At 35.5% G+C, this 14,050-nt stretch overlaps 1 protein-coding gene across 1 annotated transcript in view; it reads right to left on the bottom strand.

Annotated features, from left to right (window-relative positions):
* Window positions 1-14,050, bottom strand: part of LOC122734474 (solute carrier organic anion transporter family member 4C1-like) — a 120,970-nt gene that overhangs the window by 6,007 nt on the left and 100,913 nt on the right. The window contains 2 exon segments of the mRNA XM_043975318.1: window positions 5,515-5,652; window positions 9,568-9,632. Coding sequence (XP_043831253.1) covers window positions 5,515-5,652; window positions 9,568-9,632 — 203 coding nt within the window.

The following is a 14,050-nucleotide window of genomic DNA, read 5'->3' as shown; positions in this document are numbered from 1 at the left end:
GTTCTTAACATATCACTGAAACTACTTTCTCCAAAGTTACTACTGATTTCTTGGTTGCCAAATCCAATGGCCTTTTCTCAGTCCTCATTCTTCTTGACTTCTCTTTAGTCTTTCACTGTTGATCACCCTTTCCTACTAGATACTCCTCTCTCTAGATTTTTTGAACACCATTCTATCCTAGTTTGCCTCCCATCTGAGTGTTCCTTCTCTGTCTCCTTTGCTGGATCCTCATCCAGATCATGCCTTCTAATCCTAGATGTCTCTTGGGATTCTGTTTGGGACCCTCTTCCTCTTCTATATTATATAACTTGATGATCTCATCAGCTCCTATGGATTTAATTATCATCTTTATGCTAATGGTTCAAATCTTCCTATTCTGCCCCAACCTCATTGCTGACCTTGAATCTTGCACCTCCAACTGTCAGACATCTCAAACTGAAAGTCTGCTAGACATCTTAAACATTTCCAAAATAGAACTCACCTTTCCCCCAATTCCTCTCCATTCCTACCTTCCCTATCACAACATTGTCCCAGATCCCCAGGTTTGCAACCAAGGAGTCATCCTCAACTTTTCCCTATATCTTTTCCCCCATATTCAATTTGTTGCCAACCATGGATCAGTGCCTTGAAGAGCCACAGGCCACAGTGTGGCTAAACTACATTTTGCTAAAAGGCACCATAGATGGTGAACTAATATCAATACAAAACATATAGTACCAAATGGCAAGGTATTTGATTAAGGAAGGAAAATTATTGAAGGAAATAAATAGTAAAATTAAAATGGTGGTGGGACCTCAATTTGTTTCTCCCAAATGTAGATACATATAATCATAAAATAAACATGAAGGAAGTTAAAGAGATGAATAGAATTTAAAAAAAAGTTAGATATGATAGACCTCTGGAGAAAACTGAATGGAAAAAGGAATATACTTATTTCTCAGCTGTGCATCGCACATTCACCAAAAAAATGACCATATTTTAGGGGATAATAACTTCACAACTATAGAAAAGCAGAAATATTAAATGTGCTATTTTTGAACTAATAAGACAACATATCAAAATTGGTGAGACGCAGCTAAAGCAGTACTTAGGGGAAAATTTATATCTCTAAATGCTTATATCAATAAAGGAGAGAAAGATCAGATCAACTAATTAAGTATGAAACTAAAAAAACCCTAGGATAACAAGAAATTTTAAATCTCCAAATAAACATCAAAATAGAAATCCTGAAATTAGAGGAAATATTACCAAAATTGAAAGTTAAAAATAATTAATAAATGAAACTAGGAGTTGGTTTTATGTAAAAAAAAAAAAAACGGGGGCAGCTAGGTTGCACAGTGGATAGAGCACCGGCCCTGGATTCAGGAAGACCTGAGTTCAAATCCAGCCTCAGACACTTACTAGTTGTGTGACCCTGGGCAAGTCACTTAACCCCAATTGCCTCACCCCCCCCCCCCAAAAAAAAAGAGGACTTGAACAAAGGAAGGAAGGAGGGAGGGAAGAGAAAAATAGATGCTTCAGTCTATATTCAGACAATATCAGTTCTTTCTCTGGGGATGGATAGCATGCTTCATTGAAAGTCCTTTGGGATTGCCTTGGATCATTGTATTGCTGAGAATATCTATGTCATTCACAGTTCTTCATTGTTCAATTGCTTTTACTGTGTACGACTTTCTCCTGGTTCCACTCACTTCACTTTGTATTAGTTCATGTAAGTCTTTCCAGGTTTTTCTGAAAACATCCTATTTCTTAGAGCACAATAATATTGCATCACAATCATATACTACAGCTTAGCCACCACAAAAAGAGTTGCTATAAATATTTTTATACAAATAGGGCAACCCTCTTCAAGTCTTATTGTACAAAATGACTAAAATTTCACATGCATAAACTGTATCAGATTATTTACCATCTCAGGGAAGAGGGAGGGGGAGGAAGGAGGGAAAGAGAATTTGGAACTCAAAAAAAAATTTAAATGTCTAAAAATCATTTTGACATGTGATTGGAGGAAATATTATATTTTTTTAACAGCCGGGATGGGACGACCTTGCTGCTCCTTATTCTATCACCCAAATCTGTACATTTTCCCTGGCTGTCCCCTATGCCCAGAATTCTCTCCCTCCTCATCTCTTTCTCCTTAGTTCCTGGGATTCCTTTAAGTCTCAGCTAAAATGCCACTTATTGCAACAAGAAGTCTTTTCTGGTCCCCATCAATGCTAGTGCCTTGCCTCTGAGTTAAATTCCCGAGTTTATCCTGTGTTCACACACACACACACACACACACGTATATATTGTTTGTATATAGTTATTTGTATTTTGTCTCCCCCATTACATTGTAAGCTCCTTGAAGGCAAGAACTAGCTTTGTCTTTTGTTTTATCCTAACCATTTAGCACAATACCTGACACTTAATAAATGTTTCTTTTTGTTGTTGTTGTTGACATTACTGAGGGGCCTATAATAGAGTTCCATGATTTTCTTCTTAAAGAAAAGTACCAGGACCCCATGTTTATGGAAATCAACAGAGGGCTAGATAAAACTCTAGCATGAATTGGTATATAAAAAAATGCTTAGGTAACTTCCATATTTAGCTCTGAAAGTATATCCTCTCCATTGACATTTGAGACTGAACTATAAGTACAATCACACAGTAATGGTAATGATGTAATGGTTAGATAATTAGCTTTTATGGAAATACCAACATCCTGAAAATTATGATATTATGCTTCCACAGCAAACTTAAGCTAGTTTTCCTTCAGAGGAAGGTATATAGACAACTTAGAGGGGTCATATATGGTAATACCCAAACCTGAAAGTTGAACCACAGGACCTACATGTAATGAGTGGATTGTATCAGCTTAGCCACTGGGTCCTTAGAACCACAGAGAAGATAAGCCACAGAGTAGCACATAGGGAATTGCCTCTTAATGGGTCCTAATGGTAATCTGAGGCCTTTGATTCTTGATGGTTATTAATGGCATCAATAGCTATAAGGGTTGGGCTTGCTGTAAAACCAGAGTAGGTTTTGCACATGATTTAGTAAATTCTGACCAACAGAGTCCACGTAAGCTATTATTCCCCAGGATGCTAAGAGTATTCTCACTAATATGGTAGAACTCAAACTGATAGTATTAAGAGCAGCTCAGTTTTGGAAGGGACCTCAGAAACCATGTAGTCCAATTCTTACCTGAATAAGAATTGCCTTTTTAATCATATACATTATATGTAAGAAGTGGTCATCAAGCTTCCTCTTGAAGTACTCAAGTACAAAAATCACTACTTCCTTAGTCAATTCTAATTGTGGACAGCCATAATTGTTAGGGAATTTCTCCAGACATCATCTAAATAGACCTCCACCCAATGTTCTAGTTCTGCCATCTGAGGCCAAAAAGAACAAGTCTAATTTTTCTGCACGACGTGCCATAAATATTTTTATTTTTTATTATTTTTATTTTTTGGTGAGGCAATTGGGGTTAAGTGACTTGCCCAGGATCACACAACTAGTAAGTGTTAAGTGTCTGAGGCCGGATTTGAACTCAGGTCCTCCTGACTCCAGGGCCGGTGTTCTATCCACTGTGCCACCTAGCTGCCCCCTATGCCATAAATATTTGAAGACAGTTATCCTGCTTCCTCTAAGTTTTCTCTTTTCCAGGCATCATATTCTCATTTTTTTCAGCAGATCTTTGTGTAGTATGGTTTTTAGTCTTTTCTTCATCCTGATCACCCTCTTCCAGACATGATATGGCTTGTACTGAAATGTGGCATTCAGAACTGAACACAATATTTCATATGTATTCAGACAAGGAGACAAGCAGTCAGATTTGAGGGTTATTGTGAAGGTAGAAACAACAAAATACCATAATTGATTCGAAAAGTGAGATGAGGGACTACTGTAATAATTGTTAAATTGGTCCCACTTCCTCAAGTCTCTTTATTTCAATCCATCCTCCACATAACTCCCAAAGTGATTTTCCTTAAACCTTTCTCAGTAAACTCCAACAGGTTCCTATTACCACCAGGATCAAGTAGAAAATCATTTATTTGGTATTTTAAGCTCTTTGCAAACTGGCCCCTTCCTACCTTTTCAGTCTTCTTCTGCTCTTCCCAAATCCTGCGATCCACCAATACTGGACTGCTCACTGTTCCTCGCACACAGCACTCCATCCCAGCTGACTATTCCCCAAATCTGAAATGTTCCTTCTCCCAAACTCTGATTCTTAGAATCTCTGGCTTCTTTTAAGACTTATTCAAGTGTTACCTCTTCAAGGAGTCTTTTCTTGGTCCTCTCAGACAACAACACTATCCTTTTTAAGGTTACCTGACTTTTATTCTGCATTTCTCTTGGATATTCCAAGATATATATACACACACACATACATATATACGTATATGCATATACATATACATATACATACATACACACACACACACACACATATATATACATACACTGTCTCCTCCATTATAATATAAACATCTGGAGAGGAGGAACTTTTACTTTGTATCTTACTTTGCTTAGCAGAGTGACTGAACTGAGCTAAGTGATTAAGAAATACTTGTTTGCTGCTTCTAATGTGCTGTGAAATGGACTTTTAAAAGTAGCAAGTCTATTCAAATTTTGCCTTTAATAATAATAAATAGGATTTAGGTGACAGTATGAGGGCAAATCATCTGAATAAAGTACATCCATTTTTGTGAATGGACCAACACCTGTTTTGGTTGTTTAGAAAACCTTTTTTTTTTTGCTTATTATATTTTTTAGCTGTTTTCAGGATACAAGAGGCAATTACTTTCTTCATCAAACAGGCATTTATTACTTTTTAAACTGGTGTTTCTATGAATTGTAGACCTCATTAAGTTACAATTAAAGAATATATGCTTATTGTAAAACATTTTGTTTTATGATGGCATGTTTACTTATAAAACATTTACCATCTATTTTTTAAGGTTTAATGCATTTTTGTTTTTAATATCAAAATCATTTTCTTAGACATCTTTTGACCCACTCCCCTAGGCCTTCCCTTGTAATAAAGAAAAAAAAGTCAAATCTAATCAAACTTAACACCTTGACATTCTTTAATAGAAAAACATATTTTTTCAAAATCAGACAACTTTCAAAGTAATTGAAGAAATAAAAAAGGCAAGTGTAAATTGCTAAACAATCCAGTTGAAACAGGGATCTAATCATATTCACTCAACCAGAGCTAATTTAAGATAACTTGCAAATCTCCATGTGAAAGATTGTTTAGAAGCAATTTGAAAAATCATTCAAAAGGGGAAAAATCATTAAGATATCACCATTAACACTTAATAAGAAATATTATTTGTGTATTTAATGCAATCATCCCCTCAAATATGAATAAAAGTTACTGTTTCTCCATGTAGTCTATATATCCATGAAAATACTCATTTATTGAAGAAATTAATTTTTTGATTGGGGGAAGATTATTTATAAATGATGGTAGTTTAAGCTATTTTTTCATATATTAATATGTATCAAAATGCCATCACTTACTTATTCCTACCAGCATATAGGCCATTCTGAAGTTGTCATAAATCCGACAAGCTCCTCTAACTCCACAATCGTTAAGGTCCCACAATACACAAGAGCTGTCTATTGCAATGCCAAAGCACATTGGCCCAGGGATGGTGCCTATGAGAAATGCAGTTATATATGAAGAACCCATGAGAAAAGACTGCACATTAGGATCATGTTCTAGTCACTATATTTAAACATATATTTTAAGCAACCAACAAACATTATTTTACATTTTCATGCTATTTCGGGGCAGCAAGAAGTATTATATATTGAACTACATTAACTCCTTGAGGTAGGGATTGTCAGCCAGCATCCAGCAGACTTCCTTTTATGGAATCAATAAATGATTAATAAATTGAACTTCAAGGGAAGCTGGAAAAATTCTGTTCTCTGTGGGCTTTCCCATTTAGTAAAAAGCCTCTTCCTTTTAAGATAGTTTAAATGCAGTCTTGCCCACAGGTAGAGGTAGTAGAAGATGAACTCTAAAAATCCATTTCATATTTATGATTCTGTAGATTCAGTTTGAGATCACTTACTTTGAGCAAATTATAAATAGACAAAGTCAAATATTTAGACAATAAATAATTTGAGGCTCTGTGACACCACTAACATGGGTCTATTAGGTCTCAAATGTTAGGTAGGTGAACAGCAACAGAGCACCAATATCTACTTGCTGAGCATTGTATCAGTTTTTGCGACTGGGTTTCAGGTGAGAACACCCAGTGTGGGTTTTTCTAATAAAATAAAGGTTATCATTTATAGGATGCTTTAGATTTTTCAAAGCACTTTACGTGTGTTATTTCATTTGGTTCTCACAACAACACTGTGAGGTAGGTACTATGTTGTTTTAATTTTGCAGAATGAGGAAACAGGCTGAGAGTCACCGAATGTTTTGAGCAAGGTAACACAGCAAATAAGTATCTAGGGTAATATTCAAACTCAGGTCTTCCTGGTTCCAAGGGCAGCATTCTATCTACTGTGCCACCTAACTAGCTCAATATTCTTTGAGAACAATCTTTGAGAAAAATATACTCCTAACATAAAAATATTAGTTACACAGAAAATCATCAATCACTGTATAAGATCAGAAATGTGACTGACTGCATCATATAATCCTCATTTGATGTTTAAGGGAAAAATATATTGACTTATAATTAACTTATAGTATTTTTCTTCAAATATTTCTAAAATCTCAAATTTATATATCTGATATTTAAGTTGTAGAAGAAGCTTTTAATTTTAGTATATGATTTCTTATCATATAATGGGTCAGTTCTCCAAAAGGGGCAACAACTTTAAAACTACTACAAATATCAATAATCACGTGTCATTTAGTATCTGTGCTAATTAGTAACATTTGATATTCCTGGCCCACAGAGACTCCAAAGTACTGGTTTGTCTCAGGGCAGGTTTAAATCCCATTCACATGCAAGTCAGGACATCACCGCATGATGTCACTGATCCTCTTCAAACACGAAGGATGAACAACAATAACAACCACAAGACACTCTCTAGTCAAGATCATTCCCTATGATTCAGAGGATCCTCAAGAGGATGGAAAAATTTTGAGTTAGTCTAGGGAATTCCAATCAATTTGGGCAGAGACTGAGGGTTGGGAGATCTTGTCACAATCCCAAACTCAAGTAATATCATAATTTGATATCTATCATAAGAGTGGAAATGTAACTATAGGTCTGTCCCTAGTATTACTGCAACATTCATGGTCCCCAGGTTCCCTGCTGACAGGGAACACCTTAGAAATGAGATTTTCTGTATTTGCATGTGTGTGTGTGTGTGTGTGTGTGTGTGTGTGTGCATGTGCAGATGTACACACACATAAATATACATATCCATGAAGATCTACAGAGGAAGTTCAATGGTTCTGTGCTAGTTTACCAGGAAAGAGTAGAGAAGAGATAGACAGATTCTGCCCAATTACCCAAGTAATCACTTATTAAGCATGGTATCAATATTGGGGCTATAGTTAGTTCAAGACTAGGTAAGTTACCCTTCTAGTATATTTTTGTAAGAGTCTCTGAGAGATTTCTTTAAAAATATTTTTTGTTTCATTAAATATTTTTTTTTTTTTGTGGGGCAATGGGGGTTAAGTGACTTGCCCAGGTTAAGTGACTTGACAGCTAGTAAATGTCAAGTGTCTGAGGCCAGATTTTAATTCAGGTACTCCTGAATCCAGGGCTGGTGTTTTATCCACTATACCACCTAGCTGCCCCTCATTAAATATTTTTTAATTACATGTAAAATGCTTTTGACATTTAAAAAATTTTGAGTTCTAAATTCCCTCCCTCTCTTCTGCCTGCCTCTTCATTTCCTTTAGAAGGCAAACAATTTGACGCTGACGTCTACATGAGAGATTTCTAAGATGAAAATTATTAGCTGTCTAGATAAAACATTTACTATATGAGACTGTTACATTACAAAGTTAGGAATGTTGTCTGAAAACCATTAGCCACAAAGTCAATTTGACATTAGTAGCAGTAAGTGGCATTAAATCTTTAGCTTCTATCTTTAATTAGAAGGCTATAATTTCATAAAAAATACCAAGAGAAATATGTCTTGTTTTTATCACCATCTACTACCAAAGATAAGGATTAGACATGTAAGGATACACATTTAAAATTGTGCTATTCAAGTATATAATCAAAGGGTTAGGCTAGTCGCTTAAAGCTTGAAAACATTTTCTCATAAAAACAACATGATAAGTGGTTAGGTTCCCAGGTAAGCACATACACAAAACCATTTTAACTCTTAATATATCTGAAGTACTGTAATAATGGTAATAATAATGATTAGTAGCAACAATAGTGATAGCAATATTAAACATGGTGATCAAATGAGATATTATTTATAAAGTGTTTAGTGTCTAAAACATAGTAGGTGTTATATAAATATTTCTTCCCTTCCCTTCTCTCTTCCCCTCCTCCTGCCCCATTGCCCATGATGACAATGATAATTACAAAATGTGTATAATTTTGTTGTCCTATCTGCTACTGGAGTTGTGTGGAAGATGTTTTCAGTGAGCTATAAGTTTCTACCCTAATACTTTTATTCAAATACAAAAAAATTATTTTATTCACTTGAGAATCTATACAACATTAAATATAAAAGAATAATATCAAGATAGTGGCTTGACCCAGGACTGATTATATCTGATCTCCATCAAAAATATGGGAATAACATGATAATAATATGAGATAATGTATAAAGTGCTTTGCAAACCTTAAAGCACTATATAAATGTTAGCTATTAGTAGTAGTGATTTAATTCTATCTTTCCTTTTCTGTCATTCTCTTTCTCCTCTACTGATTCCTTAGCCAAAGCTTTCCCTTTCATGTGATCTTTTTCTACTTCTCTCCATTTTTCCATCTCTCTTATTCCTTGTTAAAACAATTTCCATTAGAAAACTCATTCTGAACTTTAAAACATACTGCCTCAATGCCTACAGAAGAAGGCACTAGAGGTTCTGGCTATAGATATATGAGTGGGTCCTCAATATTTGGATTATAAAAATGTATCCTTTTATACATGTGCATAAAAAATAACTTTCTAGATCAATCTCAGGGGTGTTGACATTTGAGTTATAGATATTTTTATTTTGCACTATATACATGTGTATATATATATAAATATTTATACCATATATATGCACACATATATGTAATGGTGGTAGATAAACAGACTCCAGTCTCATTGATTCATGTAAACAAATCCCTCATAAGTCAGAGATTGTCTATATTTTTATTTTTCAGATATATAGTAACCATATCATTTATACCTTATGACAAATTTTGAAGGCATTTAATACAAATAGTGACAAAACCTTATTTATTTTCTTCTCTGAAAGATGACTCATTCCTGAATTTTGAAAAAGCTTTCCCTTTCACATTTTTCTATATCATGTCATCATTTAAAAAATTTTGTGTTCCTATCTATATACAGACATATAAATTCAACAAAAATGAATGCCAACAAAATTAATAGTTCACAAAGAACTATGTATCTATGCCATACCCAATAATCGGATAAGCATGAATTGTACGCCCAGGGCAAGAGAATGCTGTCTGTCAAACACACACCTGTAAGCAAATAATAATTAACAATCAATAATAGTTACAGTGAATGCACATTAGGTCCAAGGCTACTTTATTGATCATTCAGACTACTTTTGTTACTAAATAATCAGTTTAGGTACCCCATGGACTATAGTAGAACAAAAAAGCCAAAAATAGTAGTCTTATAGCTTACTTTAGCAAGTTTAATAGTCTACCTGGTCCTCACCCCTTCCTAACCCCTCATTTCAAATCCTATCCCCACCCCAAGCATTCTAATCCTCATGGCCAGGAATATAAAACCCATATCTTTGGATAGGCTGTCCCCTAGGCCTGGAATGTTTTGCTTTCTCACCTCCACTTCTTAGGTTCGTTCAAGGCTCAGCTCAAGGACGATCTCCTTTCCTGAGCCCCACTGCTGCTAGTACCTATTCCCCTGTCCCCAAAGTCCCACAAATTACCTTATATTTACTTTCTATATATTTTGTAAATATTCATTGTTGATACAAATGTTTGTTCTCCCCAGAAAAATTTAAGCTCTTTTAAGGCAGGGACTAATTCTCAGTGCATAGCACAGTGCCTGGTACAGAACAAGTGTTGAATAAGGGTTTGTTGGTTGCTTAACATTCTTATGTCTGGAAATTCCATCTCACCTCTTCCTCTTAAAATCCCTGGCTTTCTTCAAGACTTAGTTCAAATGCCACTATCTGCAGGAGGGCTTCCCCATTAAAGTTACCTCCCATCTATTCTATATGTATCTTGTATATATTTATCAGGGAAGGTCCTTGAAAGGCAAGGATTATTTTTGTTTTTTATTTCTCTTCCCATTGTTTAACACAGTCCCTGGCACATAATATGCAATTAGTGGTTGTTGACTGAATGACTACCTTTTTTAGTTTCCACATCACAATGTTGACTTAAAATCGCTTCTAGTTCTTCCTCAGATAAACGTCTTTCTTGCCACACCTTTCCCACCTTGCACTTGTAAAATTGGCTTTCTCCAAGTGAAAGGTTTTGCATTTATAGCTAATAATTTGATTTTAGGCCAGTGTTCTAGTTGTCAAGATCTTTTTCAAGCTTTAATCAGTCATCCCCCTTGTTATTTATCCTATCTAAGTTTATGGTATCTGAAAATCTGATAAATATGCCATTTGTGCCTTTAACCCAATAACTGATAAAAAATATTACAAAGAAGAGAGCAAAATATAAATCTACGTAGGGTACTTTCAATCTGACATCAAACTATGACAGAACTGAAATGGTGGGCGTGGTTTTTTGTCATATGAATACATAAAAAAGACTTTTGAGGTGGATATTTGCTCATCTTCTTGCCTCTATTTCCTCAACACTATTAGATATATTTTATTCCTTTACTTGACACTGTGCATTGAGATACAACTAAGAGGTCTATTTCATATTCATACTTAGAGCACTAAGATATCCTAAGAGATTTTTATTCTTCCATGCTTCTTGGTTTGGGGTGAAAGTTCTGACATTTATAGATACTGAAAATAATCAGAACAATCCTTTGCTTCAGTCTGGTAAATTGACTGAAGTGTATAATCTTTAGTTCTTTTAGGCCATTGTTTTTTGTTTGTTTGTTTGTTTCTACAAAACAGGAATTGTTCCAAATCTAAGTCTCTTACCTCAAATAAAGAACCATATCCTTAATCCAACCCCAAATGTACACATAAAGCAGATAACAAAAAGGCAACCAAAAGTAGTGTCATGAGCAAAGCATTGGCAAATAACCACAAGGCAGTCTGACAAATAAGCCTATAAGAAGTACTGCTATTGGAGAGCCTAGTAGTATCTTCAAAAATCTTCCATTGTCCCTTGCCTTCTGCACCTACCAACCTGCTGTCATGGAGTCTATTGCTATTCCTCCCTGACTTTTTTTTTTTTTAAGTGAGGCAATTGGGGTTAAGTGACTTGCCCAGGGTCACACAGCTAGTGAGTGTTAAGTGTCTGAGGCTGGATTTGAACTCAGGTACTCCTGACTCCAGGGCCGGTGCTTTATCCACTGTGCCACCTAGCAGCCCCCCTCCCTGACTTTTGACATCAAATACCAGTACAGTACCAGAGAGCCTCTGCCCTCTTCCAGAAGGGAAGAAAAAATCAAAACAACACCTGAGGTGGACCCTATGACACTGCTCCCTTTGGATGGCAATCTATTGTTCTGTGGCCAGCACACCCCTTATTAAAAGTCAAAAATTGCACAGGTGAAAACTCTCTTCCCTGTTACCAGTCCCTGCTCCTTTATCTCCATCTGCTTTAGCCTGATCCTTCCCATTGTCCCCATCCTGCTCTATTTACCATTTCTATTGATAACAACTATCCTTCACATTAGATCTCTCCATACTTCTTTGCTCTTCTTACAATTATGAAAACCTGGCTCTACTCAAAAGAAACTGCACCTCCACACCACCAGTGTAGGATCTTTTTCTTAAGACAAACGGGCAGGAAGAGAAATACTCCTTGTTGCTACTTTCAGACCTTCACCCATCTAAGTCCTTTAGAATCATTTTTTCCCCTCTAAAGTTCAATTTACCAATACCTAGGAATTTGTCTTCCTCCCTCAAGGAATTTGGTTAACTGGCTCTTCCTCTCCACTCTAGACCCTGCCTATATACTTGGAGACTTCAATATACATACTGATAGGGGCAGCTAGGAGGCACAGTGGATAGAGCACCGGCCCTGGATTCAGGAGGACCTGAGTTCAAATCTGGCCTTAGACACTTGATACTTACTAGCTGTGTGACCCTTGCCAAGTCACTTAATCCCAATTGCCTCACAAAAACACCCACCATATACATACTGATATTGCCTCAAAAATCAACTTCCTTAATCTCATGATCTACACTTTTTTTTTTTAACAATTCAAAAACAAAAAGGGATGGTCAAACCCCCGATCTCATCTCCTTAATCCTCTTCACAAATGTTCCATCCATCTCCATAATCTAGAATAATGAAAATTTTCCCTAGTCACCCATACTAGTAGTCTTGGAGTTAATGATTTTTCTTACTCAGAATCTTAAGAGTTAGAAAGAACCTCAAAAGTTATCCAAATTCCCATTTTACAGATGATGAATCTGAGGCTCAGATTTGCCTAAGGTTGTAGATATAACAAGTAGAAAGGGCAGGGTTTAAAACCAGGTCCTCTGACTCCAAATAGAGCCTTTTTTTCACTATACCAGCTCTCCCCAAACCTTTTCATAGAAGCAGCTAGATGGTGCTGTGGATAGAACACAGGACCTGGAGTTAGGAAGACTTGATATCAAATATAGGTTTAGGCCCTTACTATCTGTGTGACCTAAGGCAATTCACTTATCTTTTATTTACCTTCCTTTCCTTATCTATAAACTGGAGATAATAATAGGCAATAATACTTCCCAGGGTTGTTTGCTATGTGTTAAATTGGAAATATTGCCCTCAGTTCTGACCATTTGTTGATCTCTGTCAATTGTAATTTTTTCCATTCTTTAAGGTTTATCTTGGGTGCCACTTTCTATATGAAATATTCACTGAATATCCTCAAATAGAAATTATCTTTCTCTTATCATAGCCATTTCCCCCAATACCTCTCCAATTTATTTATCATATTTTAATTTGCATTATTGTTATTTATATCACTATATTATTTTGCTTACAATGTTAGCTTTTCTTGGACAGGGACTATGTTTTATTAATCTTGAACAATGTATTTGCTTAGTAAGTCTTTGTTAAAAATAATTACATACTGTTTTTACTATAGTATTTCATACTTATTGATTCTTTGCTCTGCAATAATGGGATCAAGCTGCCTTAAGTTTGTTTTATATCCCAAACTAAACTGTTATTTCCACGAAAGAGTGAACTGTGCATTTTATAGACCATGTAAAATACCCTACACATTTTAGTTAATTTCTTATCAATGTAAGATCTGGGGACAAATGTTGCTCTTCAAACTTAGCTCCCTGAAGCAAGCAAAAAGAAAAAAAAGCATATTTAATGCTATGATTTAAAGTATTACTAAAGTGATTGTACAAAAAATGGATGAAAAATACAAACATGTCAATTATATTCAGTTTAATGAGCAATTAAAAACACATATCCCTTTATTTCTAACTTCTGTCCTTGGTAAGGTTGGCTAACACTACAGTGATGCTCAGGAAATGCCTATAACTAATCCTTTATTAACCCAATCTGTGTAATAATAAGCTGTGCTTCTATTTATGAAATGTCTATTATTCTAGTTATTTAAGATCAAAACATTAGAATCATCTTTGATTTTTTTCCCTTTCTCAATTCCATCTTTCCCTCCTCTATTTCCCTCCCTCTTTTTCACCCTTTCCCCATCAAATCAGTTACTCAGTTATTTCCACTATTTCTTGGAAAAGGCTTTTCTATATGTACCTATATGTCCGTGGAAAGGCAGCACTGTGTAGTGAATATGGTCTGAATCT

Source organism: Dromiciops gliroides, chromosome 1 (assembly GCF_019393635.1).
Source record: "Dromiciops gliroides isolate mDroGli1 chromosome 1, mDroGli1.pri, whole genome shotgun sequence".
NCBI classification, from domain to species: Eukaryota; Metazoa; Chordata; class Mammalia; order Microbiotheria; family Microbiotheriidae; genus Dromiciops; species Dromiciops gliroides.
Note: the sequence above shows the minus strand (reverse complement) of the source record. Positions and strands in the feature narration are given on the sequence as shown.